Raw genomic sequence first — 25,738 nt, forward strand, 5'->3', positions numbered from 1 at the left:
CCACAGTACAGTTGAGTCTGGATCACATTCTGGATAAGTGTTATGGTTCTCCATCCTCAGGTGGAGATGACCCTCCAGCATCTGAGTGTGAAAGCAAGAAAACCTTAGGCTCTGATCCACCGGGGGATGCTGGTAAGACTGCCATTAAAGGACTATTGCTATCAGTCTAAATATTTTGAGAGTGGAAGATGAAGACCTAAAGATCAGTTATAGAGATCGCCTCACAATAATGTAATTAACAATGGTGCCAAAAAAAATGGTGGTTTGATTTGTACCATTAGTAAAGAATGCATAATGAAGGCAAAGCAACATTTCAAACAAACCTAAAGTGAGGTAATCAAAAAGTAACAACATTTCCCTGGTACTTATATTGCTGAGTTAAGTAAATGTTTAAATAAAATCTCAATTAAAAAGATGTAGGATTAGGAAGTACAATTAAACTACAAAGGCGTGTTGTGTAGTGCCATCTCAATTCTGAGGTTCCTGTCTTCCTGAGGGTGTATTTAAGGATACAAGGTCTTTCTTTGCCCATCTATGTGAGAAGATGCTACAGAATAATTTACAACGACCATTCTTATCTACATAACAAGTCAAGTTGCTGGTACCCCACGTGCATGACATTCATCTGTGACTGTCTGGGTCAAAGTACATCTTGTCCAGTGTTTTCATGTACGCCTCACTACTAGTTTCTGAGTGTATGAATGTGAGTGAGTGAGTGAGTGATTGAGTGAGTGAGTGAGTGAGTGAGTGAGTGAGTGAGTGAGTGAGTGAGTGAGTTAATTTATGTGGAAGTATGTGTATGCAACTTCCTCCTCTGACCTTGGGATGGGAGCACTTGAGCCAGCACTGTCTTATCATACAGCTGTTACGTCTCCCGACATCTATGGAGACATAGAGTTGACCTACTTATGTGTCTGACATGAGTTAGGACGTACTATTGTTAAACTGGACACTGACCTCAATGAGACCTGGGATACCACTGTCTCAATTTACACAGCATGAGTTTGTAAACTGTAAATTCTACCACAAAGAGCAGGCCATTTTCACAAAAATAAATGTTGCATGTAGAAATTCAGGAATAAAACCTTCTGCAGTCTACCAGAAAAGTTTAACCGAGAAGATTGATTTTCAAGAAAGACAAAGTCCCTAAATGTAAAGCTTTTAAATTAAACAGGGATTAAGAACAGCAATATTAATGCCCTGCAGTGGTCGGTGTCCAGAATCTGTTGCAAAAATAATTGTTGAAACACTTTTCCACATGTGCAAAGCCGATACAATCTATAATTAGTGTTTAAAATTTGAACTTACGTTTCCAGAAATGTTTATTCGTGAGGTTTCACGTTGGTTTTGAAAATAGCCCATTGACATTTACTGTGATTCAATATTTTAACGCGTGCGTGCGTGTCCGCGTGTCTGTGTGTGTGTGTATTCAAATGCGTTTGCGCAACTATGTGGGCTTGTGTTTCTATGTCTGCCAGGAGGATAGTTAAGCTGTGCACTTTTGCAGCTGGTATTACTTTCCAGCCAGGCTGACTTAGAGCTGAGAGGCACCACACACACTACAGCAGGGTGGCAGGTATTTTTACACTCAAGGCCTATTTCCCTCAGCCAGCTTCAGCTCCAGGACCATGGCACAACCGACTTCCATCGACCCCACCAAGATGGGAGAGGGTCGGGCGATCGCCGTGCTGACCTCAGGAGGCGATGCCCAGGGTAAGTGGAGGGTTCCCAGACTGGTATGTGAGTGTTGAGTGTAAAGGCAGAGCATGTCTATTTTTTTTTGCAAAGGCAGGTGGTTGAGAGGATCTAGTGTGTTCTAAGTCAATACTTAGTAACTCAACAGCAGGGTTTAATGGCAAAGAAAGAATTTGAGATGTAAAGTGAGTCTGAAACCTAGAAATATTTGTACGCCTCTTGAGCAGTCATTTATCTTAAACAAATGATGTAGACTATACATAAACATAGTGTAGATTTATTGCTATACAATCTGTACTCAAGTTCCTTTAGCACTGAAAAAATCACAGTTTTGCCATTCAAGCCAATTTTTACTGTCATATTCTATCATGATTGCAACCCCTTTTTATATCAATTTTTGACAACTCATAGTATTTTAGTGATTAGTGATTTAGTTATAAAAATACTCATATATTGGCAGCAGAGCTATCTCAGCTATCCATCTCATAGAGCTAACTAATGGAAAAGGGCAGCATGAACTCCTACACCTAAAGCTGCTAGAACCCCAGCGCTCTCCCCTGACCTTTAACTTGATGAGGAATATCTCCACTGTGACCTTTGGGAAGTGTGTGAGTGACCCCACACAACACTGGAGTTTGAGTGTGTGAGACAGTGGGTCTATTTTCCTACCTAACTGAACTTTATAAAACTTTGGGGCAAGTGTGTTAATGAAAAACTGCAAAGCTTGCTAACCTTCACCCTTCTTCTTTTTCACTTTCCGAAATACACAATCCTCATTTCAACCTTACTTTTTTAGTCATCTTGGTATCCTCAAGTCCAAGTTTCTTCCTCCGTTCCTCCTTCCTCTCTCTCTCACGCTGTATATGTTATGAGAGCTAATTTTAGAAGCATGACCTTTCTGTCATGTTCATGTAAAGTGGTGGGTTGAATTGAGAGGGTTGTCCTTTGCTTCCTTTCTCCCCTTTACTCCTTTACACTGTAAGTGGAGATGCTCTTGGCACCCTTAAAGCTAATCTATCCACATCTTGTCCTTTAAGCAACCCCCTGAGTTTTGAAAGTGCAGTGTAACAGGGGGGTCCCAGTTGCCTTTCCTGCAAGACAAGCTTTCCACTATCACTGATAATTATACTGTTGCCAACAACAAAGTAAAGTTAAATAAAATGGTCATATAGTATTGTTTTATAACGTTTTTCACCACCATTTCCCCATTGTGTAATAGTGCTATCAAACAATTATAAGGACTAATGTACACACACACACACACACAAACACAAACACACTATGCCTACAGGTATGAACGCAGCTGTGAGGGCCATTGTTCGAGTGGGAATTTACACTGGAGCCAAAGTGTATTTTGTCCATGAGGTAAATGCAGCTTTTGAATTTACTGTTTTGATTGTTCAAGAGTCATTTAATCTGTAAAATGTCAACAAAAAAAGAAACGGTCAAAGCCAATCATCAACTTCCTACAGCCATAGGTGCTATCATTTGTTTGCATGTACTGTTTGTCCAACAATCCAAAACCCCAAAAGTTAGTCAATCTACAATAATATAAACAGACAAAAACGCTCACAACTGAGAAGCTGGAACCCGCATCTTTGGCATGAGAAACTACTTAAACGATGAATAGATTACAAGCTTTGCTATAGATCAACTAATTGTTTTTAGCACTGTACCATGACCTAACACATAAAACCAATCATAGATAGTCTGTATCCACGACATTCCAGTTCCGGGATTGCTCCAATCCAGGAATGCTATGTGAACTAGCCAGACCCTCCTTTGCAACGCTGTGGAAGAAGGTCTGGCAATGCAAGACTAAATCATAGATACTCAGCAATTCCCAACATAATTAACACAACACTTGTTGGACTGAAATAGCAGCACATGACAGAGTAGAAATATGCCTGTATCATTAAGCCTGCCGCTTCTTCCCAGCGATGACCCCTGTTCCTGGAGTTGATATTTTGTTTTTGTTGACAGGGTTACCAGGGTCTGGTGGATGGAGGCGATCATATCCGCCATGCTACTTGGGAGAGTGTGTCAATGATGCTACAGCTGGTGAGAACAAGCATGTGGATGCAAAAGAAAATGTATCTGCACGCTCCTCATCTGCACTCTGTTTTTAACTTGTGATCAGTAAGCGGGATGGATGACCTGTGTAACTCTAGCAACCTTTGGCCAGTGGAGTTCTGTACTGTAGGTCAAATGGTCATTTAAATGCCATGTTCATTAAATAGCTTCAGATATAAGACATGAATGCTTAGGTTACAGATAACCCTTACCCACTTCTCCTTATTTGCCTCCTTGTTTGAAACGCTTCCTTCTTGCCTTGCATCAGGGGGGTACTGTGATTGGAAGTGCTCGCTGTCAGGATTTCCGCACCAGGGAGGGACGCACCAAGGCTGCCTGTAACTTGGTCAAGTTGGGTATCACCAACCTCTGTGTGATTGGAGGTGATGGCAGCCTGACGGGTGCCAACACATTCAGAACTGAGTGGAGCGGGCTGCTGGCAGACCTGGTCAAAGCAGGTGAGTGGCATTATTTCAAAATGCACTGTTCTAAACAACAGACCTCATATGAAATGTCTTCTTCACACATGAGCAATTCTATACTGATGTAATGCTACATGTTCAAATAATTTGCATTATCATCATAACAGTTTGGCGTAAAAGACAAAATTAACTGAGGGAATTGTTATTTTAATCTGTGGTCCCAGGTAAGATTACAGCAGCTGAGGCCAAGAGTTCCTCCCACCTCAATATTGTTGGCATGGTGGGCTCCATTGACAACGACTTCTGTGGCACCGACATGACCATTGGCACGGACTCTGCCCTGCATCGCATAATAGAGATAGTGGATGCCATCACCACAACAGCCCAGAGGTATGCATGCAACCCTTCAGGCATTTATTTGATGGACAGGCTTGCCATGTCATTTTGTTAGTCTTGACATGATATGTTGTTCTGCAGTCACCAGAGGGCCTTCATCCTGGAGGTAATGGGGAGGCACTGTGGGTGAGTAGCCTGTGTGTGCTTTATGCCAAAGTGGCATGGTTGTTCATTTATCTCATCTTATTTTAATTGATACAGTTGCTAAACTGCTTGTGATGCACTCATTTAATGACAAAAGTCCAATTCATGATATGAAACATCAGCTTCAGGGACATACTTTTCAGTTTTGCACAAGACACATGAATTCTAGTGTATGACTCTTTACCTATAGTTACCTGGCTTTGGTGACAGCTCTGGCCTGTGGTGCTGACTGGGTGTTCATCCCAGAGATGCCCCCAGATGAAGGATGGGAAGAGCATCTGTGCAGAAGACTGAAAGATGTAAATGTCTTGTTCTGCATTGCCTTCAATGCCACATCCAAAGTTGTTCCAGAAGTCTGTTTGTTCATAAAGCTTTTCTCTTTCCCTCTCAGCAAAGAGGCCGCGGCTCCCGCTTAAATATTATCATTGTTGCAGAGGGAGCGATAGACCGCAACGGTAAAGCTATCACATGTGAAAACATCAAAGAGGTCAGTAATGGCAGAACTCCAGTAAAAACCAGCAGACATACAGTATAGAGGCTCTTCACATGAGAAATTAAATCCTAATCTCTATGTACCAGCTTGTATCAAAGAAGCTTGGCATTGACACCCGCACCACCATCTTGGGTCATGTGCAGAGAGGAGGAACCCCTTCCGCCTTTGACAGAATCCTGGTAATATGACCGCTGTCACAAATACATTTTTTATATATTCATCAATTAATTGTATTACTTGTTAACGATGTGAATACACCCATACACACGTACCCGCTTCTCTAAAATTGTCTACATTGTGATTTTCATGATTTAGGGCAGCAGGATGGGGGTGGAGGCTGTGATGGCTCTGCTGGAGGCCAAACCAGACACTCCCGCATGTGTGGTCAGCTTGTCAGGAAACATGGCTGTTAGGCTGCCTCTCATGGAGTGTGTGCAAGTGGTGAGTCAAATCTGCTCCATATGCAAAACAAGTCATACCTGTTCAGTTTTTACAAACTTAACAAACGAACATGGCTTCAAGGAGCAAGAGGTTTTTGATTATTTTTGTTAGATTCAGTTCTCAGTTTCCCTTTTTGTCTTTTGATCTTCTGTCTCTTCAGACTAAAGATGTCACCACCGCCATGGCTGAAGGGAGGTTTGACGATGCGGTGAAGCTCAGGGGAAAGTGAGGCTTGCACCTGTGCATTATCATTTTTAAATTCTCAAGTTTTGTGTTCAATTTTAAATGCCTGTACATTTCTATACAATAGGAGCTTTGAGAACAACTGGAACACTTACAAAATGCTGGCTCATGTGCACACCCCAGACACAAAGGTCAGCAACTACAGTTGTACCAATTTAATTTAAATTAACTGTAAAAAGTCAGTAAATCCCAGTAGAAAAATATATGTAACATGACAAATGTCTCCGTGCCCGTGCCAGAGTAATATCAACATTGCCATAGTGAACGTGGGAGCTCCGTGTGCTGGAATGAACGCAGCAGTTCGTTCAACTGTCAGGGTCGGGCTCCTCCAGGGCCACCAGATGCTGGCAGTGCACGACGGCTTTGATGGCTTGGCTCATGGAATGGTAAATTGTAGTTACACGCACATAAACAGACTATAAGTTTTTTACTTTCAGAGCGTGATAGAGGATGCACTCTGTCCCTGCACAGATTGAGCCTATTGGTTGGTCTGCAGTGGGAGGATGGACTGGAAAGGGGGGCTCCAACCTTGGAACAAAGAGGTGAGATATTCAAACAAAACACTCTGTTGATTGTAATAACAGTGCATGTTTCAGTGTTACTATAGAAAGTGTAAGTTAACATTGAACAGGTGTGATTCTATGTTTTTCTCTTTCATAAAGATCCTTGCCACATGAGTTTATGGAGGAGATCAGTCTGAGCATCACTAAGTTCAACATTCATGCTCTAATCATTATTGGAGGCTTTGAGGTGAACAGCAGAAATATAGAGACACAGCATTGAAACCCAGCATTCAAATCACATTTTCTTGATTTCGTCCTTCCTCCCTGTCTTCATCAGGCATTTGTTGGGGGTCTGGAGTTGGTGCAAGCTAGAGAGAAGTATGAGGAACTTTGTATTCCCCTTGTGGTTGTTCCGGCTACTGTCTCCAACAATGTTCCCGGATCGGACTTCAGTATTGGCACTGACACTGCACTCAACACTATAACCATGGTAAAACTCCTATAGAGCACACAACAAACGCCAGGATGTAATATCCGAAAACTTACCCACTATTTTCTTCTTTTCTTTTTTTCTTTCTCTTTTTCAGACATGCGACAGGATCAAACAATCTGCTGCTGGCACCAAGAGAAGGGTGTTCATTGTTGAGACTATGGGAGGATACTGCGGCTACCTGGCAACTATGGCTGGCTTGGCATCTGGAGCTGATGCTGCTTACATCTACGAGGAGCATTTCAACATTCACGACCTCGAGGTTTGTCCTAACAAATGTAGAAAAAGAGGAAGCAAAGTGAAGACATACATCAGTGGTCTGATTGTTGATTTGTTTGTAGTTGAATGTGGAACATCTGGTGGAGAAGATGAAAACCACGGTGAAGAGAGGACTGATTCTGAGGTTTGTGGGAATTAGCGTCATTTCCAATCTGAGTAGACTCAACTTTACACTCTTCAACTAATTGTGGCATTACATCTCACCCAATATTCTACTTTTGTTTCAGAAATGAGAAATGCAATGCTAACTACACCACAGACTTTATCTACAACTTGTACACAGAGGAGGGCAAGGGTGTGTTTGACTGCAGGAAGAATGTACTTGGACACATGCAGCAGGTGGGCCAATAGATGCAGATTTTCTGCAGTTTGTTGTTCACCGCTCAATACAGTTGCCAACAGATTCAATTTCACAAACATGAGAAAACCTATCCTCTGTTATTAGGGTGGAACACCCAGTCCTTTTGACAGAAATTTTGCCACAAAGATGGGGATCAAGTCTGTGTTATGGTTGACTGACAAGCTAAAGGAATGCTACAGACATGGTGAGGACATGTTGTATGCAACGTGGTGTAATGACCCCTGTGCTCCCTGTGCTATTGTATACTATTTTTTTTATCCCAAACCTTTAGGTCGTATCTTTGCCAACTCTCCAGAGTCAGCCTGCGTGTTGGGCATGAAGAAGAGGTCGCTGGTCTTTCAGCCTCTTGAGGAACTTAAAGATCAAACTGACTTTGAGTAAGACTTCATTTCAACCCTGTAAATTTATGTACTCGTTGTCTTTCATATTGTTTTGTATGTACTCACACTGTACAGTTAGAGTGAGTGGGCCAATCCCTGGTTAAACATCATTTAATATTGTACTTGAGGAGACAGCTGGTAAGAAAAAGAACTGCCCACAATGGCGCTGTGGTTGTGCTACATGTGTGTAAAGGCAGATGATTGCTAACATAAGCTTAGCCCCCTTGTTGTGAGTTTACTTTGGGGTTATTCTGTACCCTATAGGTCCAAAATCATGTCAGCTCCAGCTTTAATTTAAATGTCTTGCATAAATTGTTTGACCGAAGGCTTTGAGATTGTTGTTCTTGTTGTTTTCACTTTCCTCTTTGCAATGACATGTTGTCCTCCACAGGCACCGTATTCCAAAGATACAGTGGTGGCTAAAACTGAGGCCCATCCTGAAAATCCTGGCCAAATACAAGATCAACCTGGACATCACTGAAAAGGCCAAGATGGAACACATCATCAAGAAGACAGGCTTAGTTCCTTAGTAGCCTTTCTATGTCCTGTTTTAAAAGCACTTTGTAAACTCTGTCTTTGATGAGTGCATTTTAAATAAAATGGTCATTATATCACCGAAACATTACATTAAATGCTGATTTATGCTAAAAACTGATGGTAGCCTACTGTATTTGTATGCTGTAGTTGACATTCACAAATGCTCTTTTGGTCTGTCTTGTGTATTCAATTGTATTCAGTCATTTCTTGTCAAATCCCGGTTCTTGTCATATAGTGTGGCTCGCTTCAGTAGGATTTTGGATCATTTTATCTGAATTGCATTGATAATGGCTTAAGTCCCAATTTACAGTATATCGGCACGTCTTAGGCACTGAAATAAGAAATCGTTGCAAACAAATATAATCCTGGACCCTATTCTTTAATAGGGTATTTAAATAAGTGAATTTAAATGACTTCATTGGTGTTTTTCTTTCTGTTTCTTTTGTTGTCCTATAACTGCTCCCTGTACCTTTATCATCCACAGGTCTAAATACTGTTGATTAAAACTACTAAAAAGTAACAAATAAAAGATTACAGATGGATTACATTAAATCTGTTATGTATTAAATAGTTTTTATTGATTTGTGCAGCTTTGTTCACTTGGCCCTTAGCCCTTCAAGAATCGATCTGACAGAAGTTATGGATCAATCTTTGAGATAATAGTGAGAATTCCACCAAAATGGAAATATGCAAAAGCTTGTTGTGTGGCTATTTGGAACACACTCTTAATAATAATATTCCTTCAACTTTTAGCTCCTTCCATTTGAGAAAATCAGAGAATGTGGTTTGTGCCAGTCTGTGAGAGGTAATTTAAAACAGTATGTGAATTTTGGTGTGATTATGACTCATAAATATGATCAATGAGTATGGCAGAGATAGTGGAAATAAGACAACTCCAAACCTCCATGAACAAGCACTTCCCTTTGTTATACATCCAAACCCTTACAATTACGCCTAACATTTACTTGCACTCAAATAATATACTGTTCAACTCATTGACTGTACTTTAGACCCGAGAGCTTCAACAGGGGTTCCAGGGCCCCTCTAGGGTCCTCAGAATTACAGCACAGGAGCCATCAAATTATTTTTTGATTTTTTCAAAAATAGAATCACTTGCGCACCTGGGTAACCCACTTTGTAGAGCGTGCACCCCTATCCATAGGCTTAGTCCTTGGCACAGGTTTGATTCCAACCTGCTGCCTTTTGTTCTCCCCTTTAATGTCTTAAGCTGTCCTGACTATTAAAGGCCTAGAAATGCCTCAAAAAATCTTTAAAAATGAAACCACGTCTGTAAAAATATATGTTCACATGAAGAGAACATAAAAGATACATAAGCCTATTTGTGAATATATATTTAAAAAAAAGGTTTACACAGCATTGGTAATTAGTTTACTGGCCTATAGGTAAGGTAGCCAATCCAGATACAGTTAAGCTTAAGGACGTGTGTTTAAAAATAAAACATGATGTTTAAATATATGATTATGTCAACAGTTATTATTTTAATAATGTAAGTGTAAAGGCTTTGGCCACCCTACACGTTATTGTAGACCAAGTTTCACATGCAACTCAACAATATATAGTGGTAGGTGGTCCTCTTTCAGCTAAGGGGTTGTTCGCCATCAAAACGTTGACTACCCCTGCTTGTTCAAATTTATTTTAGTATATCTCGTAAACCATAACACACATTCAATGTCTATCTCCACTGAATGGACAGGAAAATTATTTGATGTCAATTGGGTTACCTTACGTTTCTTTTATACACTCTGTCAGCGGTTTGAGCACGATGAAACTACGATACCCACAAGTCATTGTATTTCCGGATAAAAGCGGATGGACATTCGGATTGGTTAGGTAAAACCTTTCAAAAATAGTGCGCGGGGGACGCAGTTTCCGGGATTGTTGAGGAATTGAATGATTTGAATCTTCAACCTTACGAAAGTTGAGCAGCAGCTAGTTGTAGCGCTACTTAGTTAGCTATGTTATTGTGGACAGCAAGTCTGCTTTTTATCTGATTTTCCTTCTACTAAAAGTGTAACTACAAAGGTTCTTGCTTGAAGTAAGTCACAGTTTACTCTTGGTTAAGCTAGCAGACGTTAACGTTAGTTGAACAGCGTGACTTTAACGTTGACGCCAACGTTAACTAACGTTAAACTAAGGGTCCTCGCTTTATCCACGTTTCAAAGTTAACATGACTCAGTGTTTCTCTTAAATAACGTCTTTTCTACAGCTGCCGACATGAAGTGTTTGAAAGTGGACGAATACATCAAGCGGACTGCTTCTGTGAAAGAGACTGAGCTTTTACTGGAAGAACTAGAGGTTAGCATAATCATCATTTTCATAAGCTGAACCACTCGTATTCCTAAAGTTTCAAGTTATTACTTTTACTAGTTTTAAGAGGATCTGTTTAAAGCACTGGCTTTTAAACATACACGCAGGATTAAATATCTCCAAATGTGCAGTTCCATTGGTTGTGTTAGCCATGCTTTTGTGTAACGATGTACGTTAAAATACTATTACAATTAAAAAAAAAACTAGAAAGGCCACTTTTGAAAGGTGAATTTCAACCTGGAATTTTATTTTGCAGAGTTATGTAAAGAGTCGACCAGGCCTTCAGGGTCGCACACTGTGTGACAGGATCATCAGAGCCTGTAACCATCAACTTGGAGTTGGAGCCACACATTTAGACCATGTCACTCAGTTAGTCCAGCTGGTGAAGCTTTCCCTTCAGGGCTATGATATTTCTGCAGCACTCGTTGCTCAGAGCAGTCCACTGTATATGGAAAAGATAATTTTCCATATTGTCAAGAAGCTAAGCTCCCTAGAAGCCCACAGTCTATGTAGCCATATAGCTGGGTTGCTTTGCAGCAGGCTTACCCCCGCCCAACAGGTATGTATTGTATTTTTACAGACATTATTTATTTGTGTTATTTACATGTTGTATATTCCACATATCATCATCTATTTCAGAGACCTAAACAAAGTACCACTGTTTTATGGTCCATAGGCTGAGGACTATTGTGTTCTTGTGCGGAGCTGTTTCTCAGTGCTCTGGAACGGACTATCTGCTACCAAAGACCGGAACATCCTTAATCCCCGCGATAAACTTCACTGCCAAATACAAGCTCTGAACTTCCTCCTGTTGTTGGACACAGAAAATGCAACCTCTTCAATCTCCAAAGCCCCTATATACGCAGAGGATGCAATCGCTGAATTTGAGAGTAGCTGTAAAGCGGTAACCAAGGACGATGCTTCTTTTCTTCTCCAGGAAATGAACACACTTCTCAGCAGATGCTGGACTGGCAGTCAGGGCTGTAAGGGGGACGGATCTAAGCTATCTACTGAGACATCAAGTTCATATACACTTTCTGAAATAGTTCTGGTGGTGGTGAAGGTACTTTGTAAGGCTGGCCACTATGATCTGGCCTCCACTTTCTTAAATGATTTTGAGAGCAAGGTTGTTGACTGTGCTGCACAGTGTACAGCTGTGGGGCTCGGCAAATGGGCAATAAAGATTCATTCTACAATGAAGGTCGGTGGGGATAGTGGCCAGGCTTTGACAGAGTGCGCCAGGGCCTTGAGGTCTCTTTCAGCGGACATGGGAGACAGACAAGCTCATGTACTCCTGGAAAGTTGTGGACTAGTGGTGTGGGCTGTTGAAAGTGGCCACAGCATGGGATTAAGTGGAGCTGTGCTCCTGGCTTGGTTTTCTTTTCTTGAGGAGCATCAAGAATGGATATTAAAGATGATGAAGACAGTGAGTGTAGTCATTTTCTACTTATGTGAAGGAAATCTCTCAATCTAGAGGTAAATATATTTTACCTGCGGAGAATTTATACAGATGAATCTGCTTTATTTACAGAATTCAAAATGCCTAGTTGAAGGGAACAGACTGCAACAGGCCCTTTGCTTCAGTATTTACCAAGGCTTTGTATTTGCTTATGAGAGCATGCTTGCATCACAGGTGAGGCTACTTCTGTAATATCCAATTTGATGTTGATAGCAATGACAAAACTGTAAATGCAATTGATGAAAGTCACACAGTTACATGTTGCGGCAGTTCCAATTGTCCTCTGATTTATTTAGGTTTTAGTACTGCCACTGATTGGTGTTTGTTCACAGCTGGAGGACAGGGACACACTGGACAGAGTGCTGCTGTACTGCCAATCCACAGCTGGACTGATGATGACTGAACTGCGAAAACTGTCAAGTGAAAACCTTCTCGTCAAAGCAGGTGAAATGATTACATTCTAGATTTCTAAAGCCCCTTTCACACATGCAGTCATTCCTTGAAATGGACAGGGAGATCTGTCCCACCAGTTTCACACCCCAGGAACTAGTAGCATTCCATGGAAAATGCTGGTATTGCTTTGGTGTGAACACAAGCAGGGGCAAACACTATCAGGTTGCCTCTTTCCCCAATGCCATGGCGAGTTTTCCTAAATGTGGTTGCATGTGTGAATAGTGAAAATTACTAATGGTCCCTGAAAGGTAATCCAGTAATTTACCATAACCATTACCCCTTTTTGACCTGGTTGTAATAGCCGATCTGAGGGATGGGATCACAGGTGGACAGCTCTAAGTAAAGGTGAAAAGACTAAAGGACGCATTGAGATCTGAGCACTAAAACCGCATTCAGAGATGATCCAGGCCACATATTTCCACATTCCAATAGCAGTGAGAACTGGAATATGTTCCGGACCACATTAAAAACTGTCGACTCAACTGTGCGCAGAAATGCTACTTTTTCAAAGTATTTCTCATGTCACAGAAACCACTGAATCAAGTGTTTTCTATGTTACTATCATACTGTTATTGATGTGTCTGTGTTTTTGTGCTGGTGCTGCCTGCTCTTGTGTCTCCGGGTGCCCGGAGCTCTCTGCAGCGCCGTTGATTTAAAAATGCAGCCTCCGGTATAGAACAACAATGTATTTAGTTTCATCAAACATCCCTGAATTCTCCAATTTCTAGGATATTACTAAAGATATTCCTGCTGTTACGCTATCTCCTTTTTGTTTTTCATTAGTCTCTAAGTCATTTAAAGTAAGTTCTATACAAACAAGGCCCCTATTATTTTGTTATTTAATTGCTTTTATTAAGAAGCGTCGAAATCAGGAAATATTACATAACTCCTGTACGCAAACATAAAAGTTAAATAAAGCAGATACAATATAGAAACTAAACTTCATACTGCAGATTCAGTTAAAAGCTACAAACTTACTGAGATGAACTCACAGACTTTTTTTTTTTCTGCTGTCGTCTTCCTTATGTCGGCACACAGACAGACTGGGCTGTGCTTTTTCGAGTCATTGCACGTTTCTAACGTATGATTTAACGTGAGAGTAACAACTGACATTTATAAACATACGCACACTTCCACACAACTATATAAAACAGAAATTGTGTACCTGTTTATTTGCATAGAGAGCAGGAAAGTGAGATCCAATCACAAGTGTTCTCTCAGGGTGCATTTAGAGACACGTTCTACTGCCAGGTGGAAACACGCTTATGTAGAGCTGACCACTTGTGATCTGAGGTGAGGTCCCTTGGGTGGTTCTAAAATGCTAAATTGCAATAGACACTAAATATGTAAGAAATATAACATGTCGTTCACTTTATGATTACCTTTTGTCTTGCAGTGGTTGCTGTGAGCAACTTAGCTTGTGGATTTTACAACCGGCGTCTCTATGACCAGGCCTTCACACTAGTTGAGATCCTCTGCAGGGATTTATGCAGGAATTGCCCCATCTCGCTCTCTGTCGATAGGGTAAGCTCTTTAAAAGTTTTTTTTTGTTTGATCATGCATCATGTTGTCTCTCCTAATAAATGCCATGAATCCTGTCTTGTCTCCTGAATTTATATAGGTTGTGATACATAAGAGCAAACCAAAATGATCCTGCAGGGAAGATTTTCTAAATACAGTATAAATTATCTATCATTTGTATTTTCTTTAACATGGTATTTGACTCCTTAGTTGAGCCGACCCTTCATGCTGGCTGTGCAGACGTCTCGGCGGGCTGGACAACTGGAGCGAGCGCTGGAATGGGTAATCCTGTGGCTGAAAGCTCTGGGGGACAAAATCACTACTCATATGGCTGAACCAGTCACTCTGTGGGTGAAAACAAAGATTGATGCCGCCCGTAACTCTGAAGAGGACATCCGTCTTAGGTACAAACACATTATAATACACAGAATGCAATTCATGGAACATTATTGGAAAGGAAACTTACAACTGCCCCATCCTGCAACAGGACATTATGTGACGGTTTTGGTCCCGACGTCCCAGATGAGCAAGTAATGCTTCGCCTTTTGGAGGAAGAGCTGCATGCCTACAAGGAGGTGGCAGGAGATACGGCCCAGGAGCGTTACAACACACTCTGTGATCTGTTGGACATCTGCCATGAGGAGAGCGCCCACACTCATCTGCGTGCGGTCTTTCTCTGTGAAATGGCCCAAGTTGTGTGTTACCAGGATTTCAGTGAACAGACAGACTGGTAGGAGCTTTTATTTACAACATTTCTAATGGGTTGGTGTCCTTGACAAATGCAACTGCACTGTTTTGTGTGCAACCAAATTATGTGCATGAAAAAGTTGAATTTAAATTGTTAGTCTGAAGCCCCACTAGGCTATCATGGGCAGCAGCTTATTGTGTCAATATTCATTGTGTTCATTTGTAACTACACAGTACTGCAGTTGATTTTACCAATGAAGCTTTACGGCTACTTGAAAACGAACCAGAGACTCAAGAGAATGCTGACAGACTGAAGGATGACAAGGCCCATGCTTTACTTTGGCTCTATATCTGCACTCTTGAGAAGAATCTTCAAGAGGTGAGCTTTATTGGATCCATCAGGACATGATGTGCATATTTTTTGAACTACTGTTTTTATAGTGTCAGTGTTTTAAATTCACTTTCTTTCAAAAAATAAGGGTGTAACTCAAATTAGTAACAGCATGCTAGTATCTATGGTTTTTGTTGCATATAAATTCTGTAAGGATTGACAGTGTAATCTATTATTCTATAACTGGGAATCAACAATTGGATGTTAGCCTTAGTGTGTTTAATATAATGACCAAGTGTCTTAGTCTTGCATTGCCAGACATATGTCCACAGCTCAGCGGAGTAAGGTCTGGCTCTTCCACACATACATTCCAGAGTTGGAGAAAAAAACGCTCTGGGTTATTGGCATTTATTATCCTGGAAATGTTGTTGTCTCAGATTAACTGTCTTGTGACTAATTAATGATGCTTGTGTGGTTTTGTCCAGGCCATTGAAAGGGACCAAAAACTGCGAGAGTTGCGTGAGCAGACACAGTGTGCGGCCAGTCCCGTACAAACCAATGATTTTGATTATGAAGACAAGCAAAAGACACAAGACAGCACCCTGGTCTCTGAGTTCCTGTATTTCAACCTGGCTGCAGAGAACAGTAGGAACACTTTTTCATATCCTCAATCATCCTACTGTAGACACCTAAATGATATGATGATTAGATACTATACCATATTCTGCATCTCTGCTAAGTACTATTGGTGGGTCTAATCAACAATACATAATTGTTCATCACTTGTCTTTGTGAGAGATTTATATACATTGTTTTATTTCTGTTTTTAGAGTTGTGTAAGCCTTTGGAAAGAGCGTTGGATGAGTGGTCCTCTCTTCTGCAGAGTCAAGTCCTGCCTTCTGTCAGAAACCCCAAACAGACCTGTAGCTCCATCGCTGTGGCTGCGGCTCTCTTTAAACTTATGGGAAAGGTAACAAATGGTCAAAATCAATCATGAGGGTCTCCTTTGGTTGTTTCTCTAAAACAAAGATATAAAGTTGTGCTTCAAGAAAGACGTGGGTGTTTAAGAGGTATTTCATGGTGTATCCTTGGGTCACGTTGTTAAAACTAGTGTTCACAACTTTGGTAATTACATTATCTTTGTATTTATCAAATCCATTCTTTCTCTTATGTAGCCTCTAAAGGCTTTGGAAGCTTACCAACTTGCGATTGGACTTTCATGTCAACTTGCTGATGCCCACGGATGTGCCAGCTCCCTCTGTCAGACAGCCAGTATCCTTCTGGATATGGGCACCCCTGAACTGGCTTTGGTAATACAGTTTTGTAAATATCTTTAGCAAACATACTATATCTCTCGTTATGTACTCAATCACACTTTGTTTATTGTGCTATTTTTTTTTAGGCCCAGCTAGAGCAAGCAGAAAAGTTCCTAACCTCTCTTACCACTGCGGATGGACCTTCTTCTCTCTCTGTACTGGCCGTTCTGTTGAAAGCTCAGTACTGCTACAGCACCGGGCAGGTAGGTAACATGTACTACGCTAGCAGTATTTCTCATATTATTGCATTGTTTTATTTTTTGGCTGGAGTCAATTTTATCAAATTGACCATATGTCCTGTTTGACCACATAGGTGGATCGTGGAGTACCTTATTTGTGTGAGGTGCTTAAAGAAGTGAACGAGCCGAGGCAGTCAAAGCGCTGGTACCTGCTGCGTGCTCAGGTGCTCCAGACCTACAGCTCCTATCTGAGTTTGGACACTGCTGCACTGTCGCAAGCCCAGCGAAGCCATATCACACAGCATGGTTAGCTAAAGCGTTTGCTACACTTAATATCACCAGATGTTTTTCTATTTTCATTTTGTGTCGTGAGGATACAGAGGAGATGTTTGCAAATTTAACTAAGGACCTATGATTGTGTCTCAGGTATACATAGCCCGGACACCACCCTGTATGAAAGTCTGAAGCTTCTCTGCAGCCTGCTGATCACTTTAGTGGGCAAGGGCCTATATGGGACTAACGGCAGCAACTCAGACACGCGCTTCGTCGACCAAGGTACATTTGCGTCACACTGACTGGACTGACAATGCATGTAAGAGCTAATTCATGTTTGTCGTTTTTAGTGCTGTCTGCCATGTTGATTCTCTCCCTTTATCTGTGAGCAGGAGATAACTTGGTGCTGAAGTGGCAGCTGCTCTCGGAGCTGTTAAATTGCTCAATGAAGGTTGTGGCTGTGAGGAGCAACTCTGGGGCCATCAATGATGCCAGGCTGCAATGTCTAGAAGCGCTCAAACTGGCCACCAAGCTGCAAGCACTCAGCCAGTATGTACATGTGCATGGTGGTGGGTTAAATTGTAAAATGGAGAAGTAGGGTCCAATAGATATCTTATCAGCTTGTACTGGCCACTCTTAAATTCTTTCTGCAGGAAACTATGCTACTATGAACTTATTTTTGTGTGTGCTGTTAAGCTTGAAATAGTGTTTAAGTATATAATTATTGGACCTGAATATTGTACTGGGGACACTTTGAACCAGTAAAATACAATCTATACAGTATAGTTATCTTGATTGAATTGATTACAAAATACTAAATGTTATAGTCCATCCTATAACCTTGTACAGTCAACTGCAATCCAATAAAGTTAGCATCCCTCTAATACATCCTGATTATTAGAAGCTTCTTATGGATTGTGTAGAGGACTGTCATGGAGGTGCTGATTCAACTCTTATTAGGGTGTCCTTAGTGGTGGTGCTGCTGGACTGCTTTATTTAAAACCTGTATATCAATGTTTTGTTCTGGTACATGCTGACTAATACTTTACCTGTTATAGGCCTAGAACTCAGCAAAATATAGATATGCAGCAGAATTCATAATGGCTAATGGTCACATTACAAATAGGGCTGCACGATATGAGAAAAATATCAAATTGCAATTATTTTTGACTGATATTGCGATATGATTCACAATATTGAAGGGAATTATCATGTTTGTATCATTATCATTTTCAGTGACTAATATTAGATCTTAAATGTAAAATGATTCATAGTGAGATTTTTGCGAGGCTCTTTACCAAACAGTTGTTTTTTGTAGTCTGTCGGATAGGATTTGTAGGCCGGGACGTCTCTGCAGCACCACAATATTTCATTCAGAATGGTTTGACACACATTTTGCCTTTTTACAAATATTGCGCCCCTCTGCAGTTTGGATATTACACTAGTCCATATTTCAATAAAATTCTTATTAATTGTGCGGCCCTTATAAACTTGCTCATTTCTTGTCATTGTTGTAGATGTGCTGAACTGCTGGTGATAAAAGCTGAGCTGGAGCTGGTTCAGGGGGAGAGAGAGGAAAGTGGACTTGATTTAGACAAAGTCAGACGCCTTCTGGATCTCTGTACAGGTCTGTTGAATAGAAATCACCAGTTCAAATATTTAATTGTTTGACTTTTAGTCAAATTGTGATTTGATCAAATTGTTGTTCTATTTAAGTGTGTATCTGTTGTCAATTTTAAATCCAAGAAAATTGTACTTTAACACATAAAAAAAAAACATAAAACAGAAACTGTAATATAACATTGTGTATTTGTGTGTTAAGACTATTGTCTAATGTACCATAGCATTTCCTTGAACTGCAAAATTTACTGTTTTATTTCTCCTCTTCAGATTTTTCGGATCAAGTGCAGAAGACGGAAGTGAAAATCAAACCTAGGAAAGGTCGCCCAGCGCAGAAATCTCAGTCACCCCTTCCTGCCTTGGAGGATGATCTTAATGGCTTCCTGAAAACTAGGTGGATTGGCAAAGAGCTTGTAGTGAGGGATCTGGCCAGCTCCCCACCTCTCAAAGCCCAGCCTCGCCGCTGGCTCTCATCCCTGGCGCATGAATCTGACTGCCAGTGCTCCTGTTGCTCTGAACCCTGTCTGGGCCGTGCCACCGCTCGCTGGGCAGCTACACAGGCTGATCTGGTTCTCCAGCTGGATCCCAATGAAGCCAATGTCAGTTTGAAACTTCAATCAGCAACATTAGCTCGCTGTAAGAGTGTCGCTGCCAAACTTGGTACAAAATTGGCAAAACTCTTCTCTCCCTGCGGCCTGGCCCAAAGCTCCTTTAAGCCCTCTCTGATGCAGGACGTGGTGGGCCGTGTGTACCTTAGCATGGCCCTGTCTGGGCTGGAACCAAGGCTAAACAAGGTCTGTGGTATATGGAGAGTACTGGAAGCTGGCCTGGCTTTTGTTAATTCCACACCCTCTCCTGTGCTAAGACCTGTGAAAGCAGGCCTAATGGCAACTAAAGCCATTGTGTCACTGGTTACCTTGGCTGAGAAAAAGGGCTGCACCCCAGAGGAGCTCTTCTCAAATGCATGGACTTGGAGTGAACCAAAAGGGCTCATATCAGAACATAAAGCGGTGCCTCGGTCAGTCTTGCTTAGGAAGCCTAAAGAGACCATTAAAAACCCAGATGGGCCTCACAAAACCAAGGAGGCAAAGAAGGTCAAGGTCGTTAAGCCCAGGATTGAGGTGACAAGCTCCTCAACCAAAGAAAAGGGACTAGTTCCCATGACACCTGTAATGGTGAAGTCTAAGCTTTCTGTTGGGCAGCGGAGCTATTTTGACTTTAACACAGTAGCTTCTTTGGCCTGCACTCCTATTCAAAAGGTGAAAGCCTGTCCCTCAGTGCAGAAAGTACCAAAAACAGCCTCTAAACTACAGTTTCAGGTGTATGAAGAGTTGTCGCCAGTTCAACATATGCCTGCCGCTCCCAGACGCACAAAAAAAACTGTTTTCAAGGTAGGCACCTACTGTAATTACATTTTTATTGTTGCAAAAAAATACATTTTTTTATGAAATGTATCTTTCTAATTATTCAATACAGATGGAGTTTAGTGATGAGAGTGACACAGAAGCCAACACCCAGGCAGAGTCCAAAGAAAAAACGGATATCCCTAAAAAGCGAACCACTACAAGAAGAGCGGCCCAGAGCAATAAATCGGCCCCAGATCCACCTGCAGAGAAGGCCCCACCGAAGAGGCAGGCCAGGGGTAAGAAGACCACTGCACTGCCTCGGTCAACTTCTTCTGAGGATGACGTCTGTCAGTCTGCCTCGACAAGAAGAGGAAGAACCAGAAAGGAGATGTCCAGTGCAGAGGCGGATTCATTGGAGGAGCCAGACAAGATGAGGACCATTGAGGAGGAATTTCCTAAAGTTCTGGACATGAGCATTGAGCAGCTCAGGACATCAGACACGGAGGCTGAAGACACTCACGCAAGTAAAAATGGTGTGTATTTTCTGCACATGCTAAAACTTCCCATTAATTTGGAAATATAACTGTCTTATGCCTATCTGAAATTTGTACAAATTACAATGCACACAATGTTACATATTGAAAAAATGTGATAATAAATGTAGTGATGCTGGCCGTGAAACCATCCACAGATGGTTTGGTCACTATATAAGAAAACCTTACAGTATGTAAGCTGTGCAGAATGCTAGGAAGTGGCAAGACAAACAATGGCAATAATAAGCATCACAGTATCTAAGATTTGTGTAAAGGCCAGACCTCTAATCTCCTGTGTGACTCTCTAGACATAGATTTTGAAGTGTTGCGGAAGGACATGCGTTGTGATCTGGAGCGAGATGACTTGTTTGAACTGAGAAGCAGAAGCCATCTGAGTGACGCTCCACAAACCCACCTCTCTCATTCAGACATCGGGTCAGGTGAGGCTTTACACTGCGGCAGTTCTTTTTTTCTTCAGTTCTGTCTTTCATTATCATAATGAGATATGATGAATTTGGCTGCAATGGTATTACAAAAAACCTAAAATAATCTAATACTTTACAATATTCAGTATGTGTTGGGGGGGAAAGCAGGAATTGATTATAAACTTTATTTACAGCATTGTGACATACAGTACCAATCAAAGTTTTGGAAACACTCTCCATTCAAGTAAATGAGAGTGTGTCCAAACTTTTGAGTGGTAGTGTAAATAATGCACCCTATGATGTATAATAAGGGCTACATTACCTAAACTAACCAAGATGTAAACACCCTTAAAGTCTTAACGGCAGCTCTTTCCCCTTATTAGTTTCATCTGTACTTTCTTTCTTTCTCTCAGACAATCTCTCTCTGGAGGATGTTGAGTCATTGCTCCGCTCAGCCTTGTTGGCCCTTCAGCACTTCCCCTCACCCACCATCTACACAACCCTCTGTTCTCTTCTGGCCTTGACCACGGGACAGCAGGACCCCATAACCACAGCAATGCTGCATGCCCAGTCCTTGGGCATCACAAGTCGTCATCGCACAATCAGACATTTAGCCAGCTGTCTCAAGTAAGCCTATGTGTTGTATGTATAGGGTCAAGTCACGATTTCCCTCTTACAACACTGGTCTTTTCATCAAGATGTATCAAATACAATACATTTTTGGCAACTTTGGATATCTAACATGCTCAACATTCTTTTACATTGACGGTATTACATTGTTTAATTCATGTTGCTTTTGATGTGTCATGCAAACAGAAAGTTGAGTAAGGCATCAAATGAGCTAGCAGACAAGATGGATACTCTGTCTCTAGACGAGCTCAGTCCAAACAAGTCCAAGAACTGTACGGAACAGAGGCTGTCGCAGTTGGCCAACATCTTCTCCTTTCCAACTGCTGACTCCTCTACTTTCCCCCAGAGCCACTGTCAGGAGTTTAGCCAACAGACTCAACACCTTCCCTCAGGTAAAATATGGAATACTGTCTTGATCTTGATTTTCATGTTGGATTCCATCAAAATGTGGTTTGCGCATGTCAGTAATGCTTTATGAGAGGTTATAGTAAAGTTTTGGAAACTGGTAATTCAGTGGATTTGATCTTGAGCAAGTTTTGATCCGTTTTGTCAAACTTGTAGTATAATTTCCCCACTGTGGGACAATGAAGGTGTGTCTTATGTAGGGCTGGGCGATAGGAAGTAAATCAGACATCACGATATTCTTGACCAAATAACTCCATCGATAGTGTGGCGATATTCTAGTTTCAATTCTATTTCGAAAAATATCTTCACACTTGGATATAAGATAAATAATAATCCATAATATGGAAATAATGTGGGGAAAAGGCAAATAATAGAACAGCTAGAACAGTCTGGTAGGTTCAGAAAAGAACACCACTTTACTGTAAAGCAGCCTTCAAAACCAGGAAAAGACCACACTTGTCTCATATTACGATATCCAAAATCTAAGACGATACCTAGTCTCATATCTCAATATTGATATATTATCGCTACATTGCCCAGCCCTAGCCTTGTCAATTCTTTTGCTACTTTCACAAAACTTAGGGAAGCCTGATGCAGTAAGTGTGCACTTTTGTTTTGATGTAATAGAGATTTCTGGAGACTTTAATTTTTGATAAGCAAAGGCAAAATGTGAACTGCATTATGCTTATGTACTATCCTCTCTCTTCGCATCACTCTCAGGGGTCACTGTGTGTGTGATGTCTATGCTTGGAGTAAAACCTTGGGAGATGGGTGACGGCATCCTACTGTCGCGTCTTGAGAAGGGATCTAACCCTGTCACTGTTCACATCGCCACCTCCAAACAACCGGTGAGGACGGTAAATTATGGTATAAGCAGAATGGCAGCCACAATCTAAAACCAGACAATTGTATTGTTCATGCTTGTGGCTTTAGCAATTTGATGACACAAGTGACTTTAAAATCTTGTCATATAGGAGAGCCATATTCCACATCCATCAAAAATAGTGAGCACAGTGACTGCTGTCTTTGGGTCAATGAGCATATATGTCATAAAAAAAGTACTCTTAAAGTACTCAAATACTCTTAGTTGGAAGAATTTCAGTTTTTATAGTTTGAATTTCCCTGTGGTTCATTCCTTATATCCCAGATTGTAACTTTTCCTCTGTCTTTGTGTTATGCAGCACCCCATCAGCTGGCTGGTGCAGGAGATAGATAGTATTCAGGTGGAGCAGAAGCTTGTGAGCTGCGTGTCTGAGAAGGCCAAGTGGTGGGAGGGTCGCAGGGCGCTTGACTCTCGAGTTGAGGTAAGTGAGCGAGGGTGCAGCCGGGGAGTCTCAGAAAGCTTCTTTCACAATCCTTTCTTTATTCACTTCCACTCAGACATGTAGACGAAGAAAACAGTGCACAGAAATGAGATTAATCTGTCTAAATAACCCTTTCTTTCAGCGGCTGTTGGAGGAGATGGAGGGGTTGCTGGGATGCTGGAGCAGCTTTCTTCTGCCACTTTCATTGGATCCTGAACTCTCCAAACAGGCCCAGCACCTTTGCAAGTCCTTGTCTGCAAAGGGAATCACAGTCAGTGAGGAAATGTTGAAGGTGAGTGTTTTTTATTTAATTTTTTTAGCTCCATAGACATTTAGCAGCACTATTCTTTCGTTCTGTCTTGGTCTCATAAGGGGCTGGCAAAGGCGTAGCATTGCAACAACCCTTTATCCCTTCTGATTTGTTGTTTCAGGCTGTGCTGTCTGCCTCTCCTGTGCTCTCCCAAGAAGCCCTTAAGAGATTCGCAATGGGAGTTTCTTCACAGTGGGACAAAAAGTGTGACCAGCTTCTACATGCAGCTGTGTGCCGGCTCACTGACAGAGAAGAGCCCCGTGGTCATGTTGTTCTCATCTTGGACAAGGTTATTTTATCTTCTATTATATACTGAATTTCCCTATAGTCTGATCTGTACATAGAAAGACTTTGGTCCAAAATGTGGTGGGATAATGCTAAAATGTAGAGGTATTGCCTTCTGTCCTGTTTCTTTGCAGTACCTTCAGAAGCTGCCGTGGGAAAGTATCTCCATCTTAAGGTCTCATTCTGTCAGCCGGATGCCTTCTCTGCACTCACTAGTTGGACTATGCATTCAGAAAGAGGTAATATTAGAGTTTATTACTGTGCCAATATGGCTTGTGGTGCAGATGTTATTTAATTCCTGGTAGTTAAGGTCAGGGGTGGTTACGACTGTTATTTAAATCTTCCCTTTTAGACAGACTCTCAGTCCATCCTGAAGCAAGGTGTGAATACAAGGCAGGTGTTTTATGTGCTGGACGCTGATGCCAATTTGGGAAACTCTCAAGACCGATTCAAGGAGTGGTTTAGCAGGTGATACCAATACTTATTGAGTGCATTTCATTTGTCTGTGTGTCTTTCTGTCACCGGCCTCTTTTCTTATCTATTTACTACATCAACTATCTCATTATAGTCAGTTAGACTGGGACGGTGTGTGTGGAGTTGCTCCCAACTCAGGTCAACTGGAAGAAGCTGTTGCTACCAAGGACCTATACATGTGAGTTTATGATAACTATGCTGATAGGGAGCAAAAATAATAGTTGTGGTTTTACAACACAGATGTAAAAAAATAAGTTTATTCAGAGGTTTTTGCAGATTTAGATTTGAAACAAGTAGTCGTTTATTCAACTAGTCAATCAACAGGCAACAATGTTGGTGATTTATTCATTGGGTATCCTACATTAAGCTCTTTGATTTAATAACCTGTTTTACTTTATATCCTCTCTGTCCATGTCCTTCTTTAGTTTTGTGGGTCACGGTGCAGGCGCACGATTCCTCGACAGCCAGGTAGTCCTAAAACGGCAGATGAGAGCAGCTTCTCTGCTTTTTGGTTGCAGTAGTGCCGCTCTGGCGGTGCGCGGGGATCAGGAAGGACAAGGAATCATCCTTAACTACCTCATAGCAGGCTGGTGAGATATGTCTTTACTTTCAGTTTTAAAAAAAGGATCCGTTAATACTGTCCTATTAAGGTTTCTATTTCTACATTTTCTCCTTAGCCCATTTGTCTTGGGAAATCTGTGGGATGTTACCGATCGGGATATTGATCGCTTCACTAAAGCCTTGTTGGAGTCGTGGTTATCCGCTGGGTCTGGAGCGCCTCTCCTGCGTTACATGGGCCCTTCCCGTCAGGCCACACACCTAAAACACCTCATAGGAGCTGCACCTGTAGTCTATGGCTTACCCATTCACCTGCAGTAGATGGGCTGGTAAACTCAAACTCTTCTAAAAACAGGATGTAAACAATCTATACCGTATTTAAAATGTTTTTAGCACACAAGCTGGAGCTTTTTTTTAAACTTGAAATCTAATCCTTTGTTTTTGCAGTTTTTTGGCCAGATTAACTGACAGAATTTTCTTTAAACAAATATATATACTATGGTGTGAATGCTTTTAAATATCTTGCTAATTTTTATCAACTGTTTGATGTGTTTATTAAACATCATGTTTTAAATAAATGAGTGTCTGTGCTGTGGAAATCACTTCTTACTTAGTCGCATTTATGTACAATAGAGTTGAGGGAAACTACAGTAAATGGATTTTTTTTCTCTAAATGATAGGAACTTATTTCACACCGCACAACCTTTTTGTTCATGGGAGATAAGATCTTAGATCTTACACGTGTATATTTTGTTCCTACAACACTATTTTTGTCCTTCCTTGTGACATAATTCCTTTAAAGCTAAAAGCTGTAGCTATAATTCTTAATGGATATTAACGTTTT

General features: G+C 41.3%; 2 protein-coding genes across 2 annotated transcripts; both read left to right on the plus strand.

Moving 5' to 3' along the window:
- Nucleotides 1-1,564: 1,564 nt before the first annotated feature.
- Nucleotides 1,565-9,002, plus strand: pfkmb (phosphofructokinase, muscle b). Its single transcript, XM_034870169.1, has 22 exons — nucleotides 1,565-1,713; nucleotides 2,987-3,060; nucleotides 3,679-3,756; nucleotides 4,037-4,226; nucleotides 4,415-4,580; nucleotides 4,668-4,712; nucleotides 4,921-5,029; nucleotides 5,122-5,217; nucleotides 5,310-5,402; nucleotides 5,539-5,664; nucleotides 5,825-5,889; nucleotides 5,975-6,038; nucleotides 6,147-6,293; nucleotides 6,379-6,449; nucleotides 6,570-6,657; nucleotides 6,748-6,900; nucleotides 6,998-7,162; nucleotides 7,242-7,303; nucleotides 7,407-7,518; nucleotides 7,625-7,724; nucleotides 7,812-7,917; nucleotides 8,312-9,002. Exons 1-22 carry the CDS (start codon nucleotides 1,629-1,631, stop codon nucleotides 8,448-8,450), a joined length of 2,334 nt encoding a protein of 777 aa, XP_034726060.1. The 5' UTR covers nucleotides 1,565-1,628; the 3' UTR covers nucleotides 8,451-9,002.
- Nucleotides 9,003-10,692: 1,690 nt separating this feature from the next.
- espl1 (extra spindle pole bodies like 1, separase) lies at nucleotides 10,693-25,482 on the plus strand. The gene is made up of 31 exons (XM_034870141.1): nucleotides 10,693-10,773; nucleotides 11,042-11,344; nucleotides 11,462-12,211; nucleotides 12,317-12,418; nucleotides 12,577-12,688; nucleotides 14,094-14,221; nucleotides 14,429-14,622; nucleotides 14,706-14,948; nucleotides 15,140-15,284; nucleotides 15,722-15,881; nucleotides 16,067-16,206; nucleotides 16,412-16,546; nucleotides 16,639-16,755; nucleotides 16,866-17,037; nucleotides 17,158-17,286; nucleotides 17,397-17,553; nucleotides 18,522-18,631; nucleotides 18,895-20,015; nucleotides 20,101-20,503; nucleotides 20,812-20,943; nucleotides 21,342-21,555; nucleotides 21,745-21,950; nucleotides 22,684-22,811; nucleotides 23,145-23,267; nucleotides 23,410-23,559; nucleotides 23,699-23,866; nucleotides 23,997-24,101; nucleotides 24,215-24,330; nucleotides 24,431-24,514; nucleotides 24,762-24,926; nucleotides 25,014-25,482. Exons 1-31 carry the CDS (start codon nucleotides 10,693-10,695, stop codon nucleotides 25,213-25,215), a joined length of 6,495 nt encoding a protein of 2,164 aa, XP_034726032.1. The 3' UTR covers nucleotides 25,216-25,482.
- The last annotated feature ends 256 nt before the right edge of the window (nucleotides 25,483-25,738 follow it).

Source organism: Etheostoma cragini, chromosome 4 (genome assembly GCF_013103735.1).
Source record: "Etheostoma cragini isolate CJK2018 chromosome 4, CSU_Ecrag_1.0, whole genome shotgun sequence".
NCBI lineage: Eukaryota > Metazoa > Chordata > Actinopteri > Perciformes > Percidae > Etheostoma > Etheostoma cragini.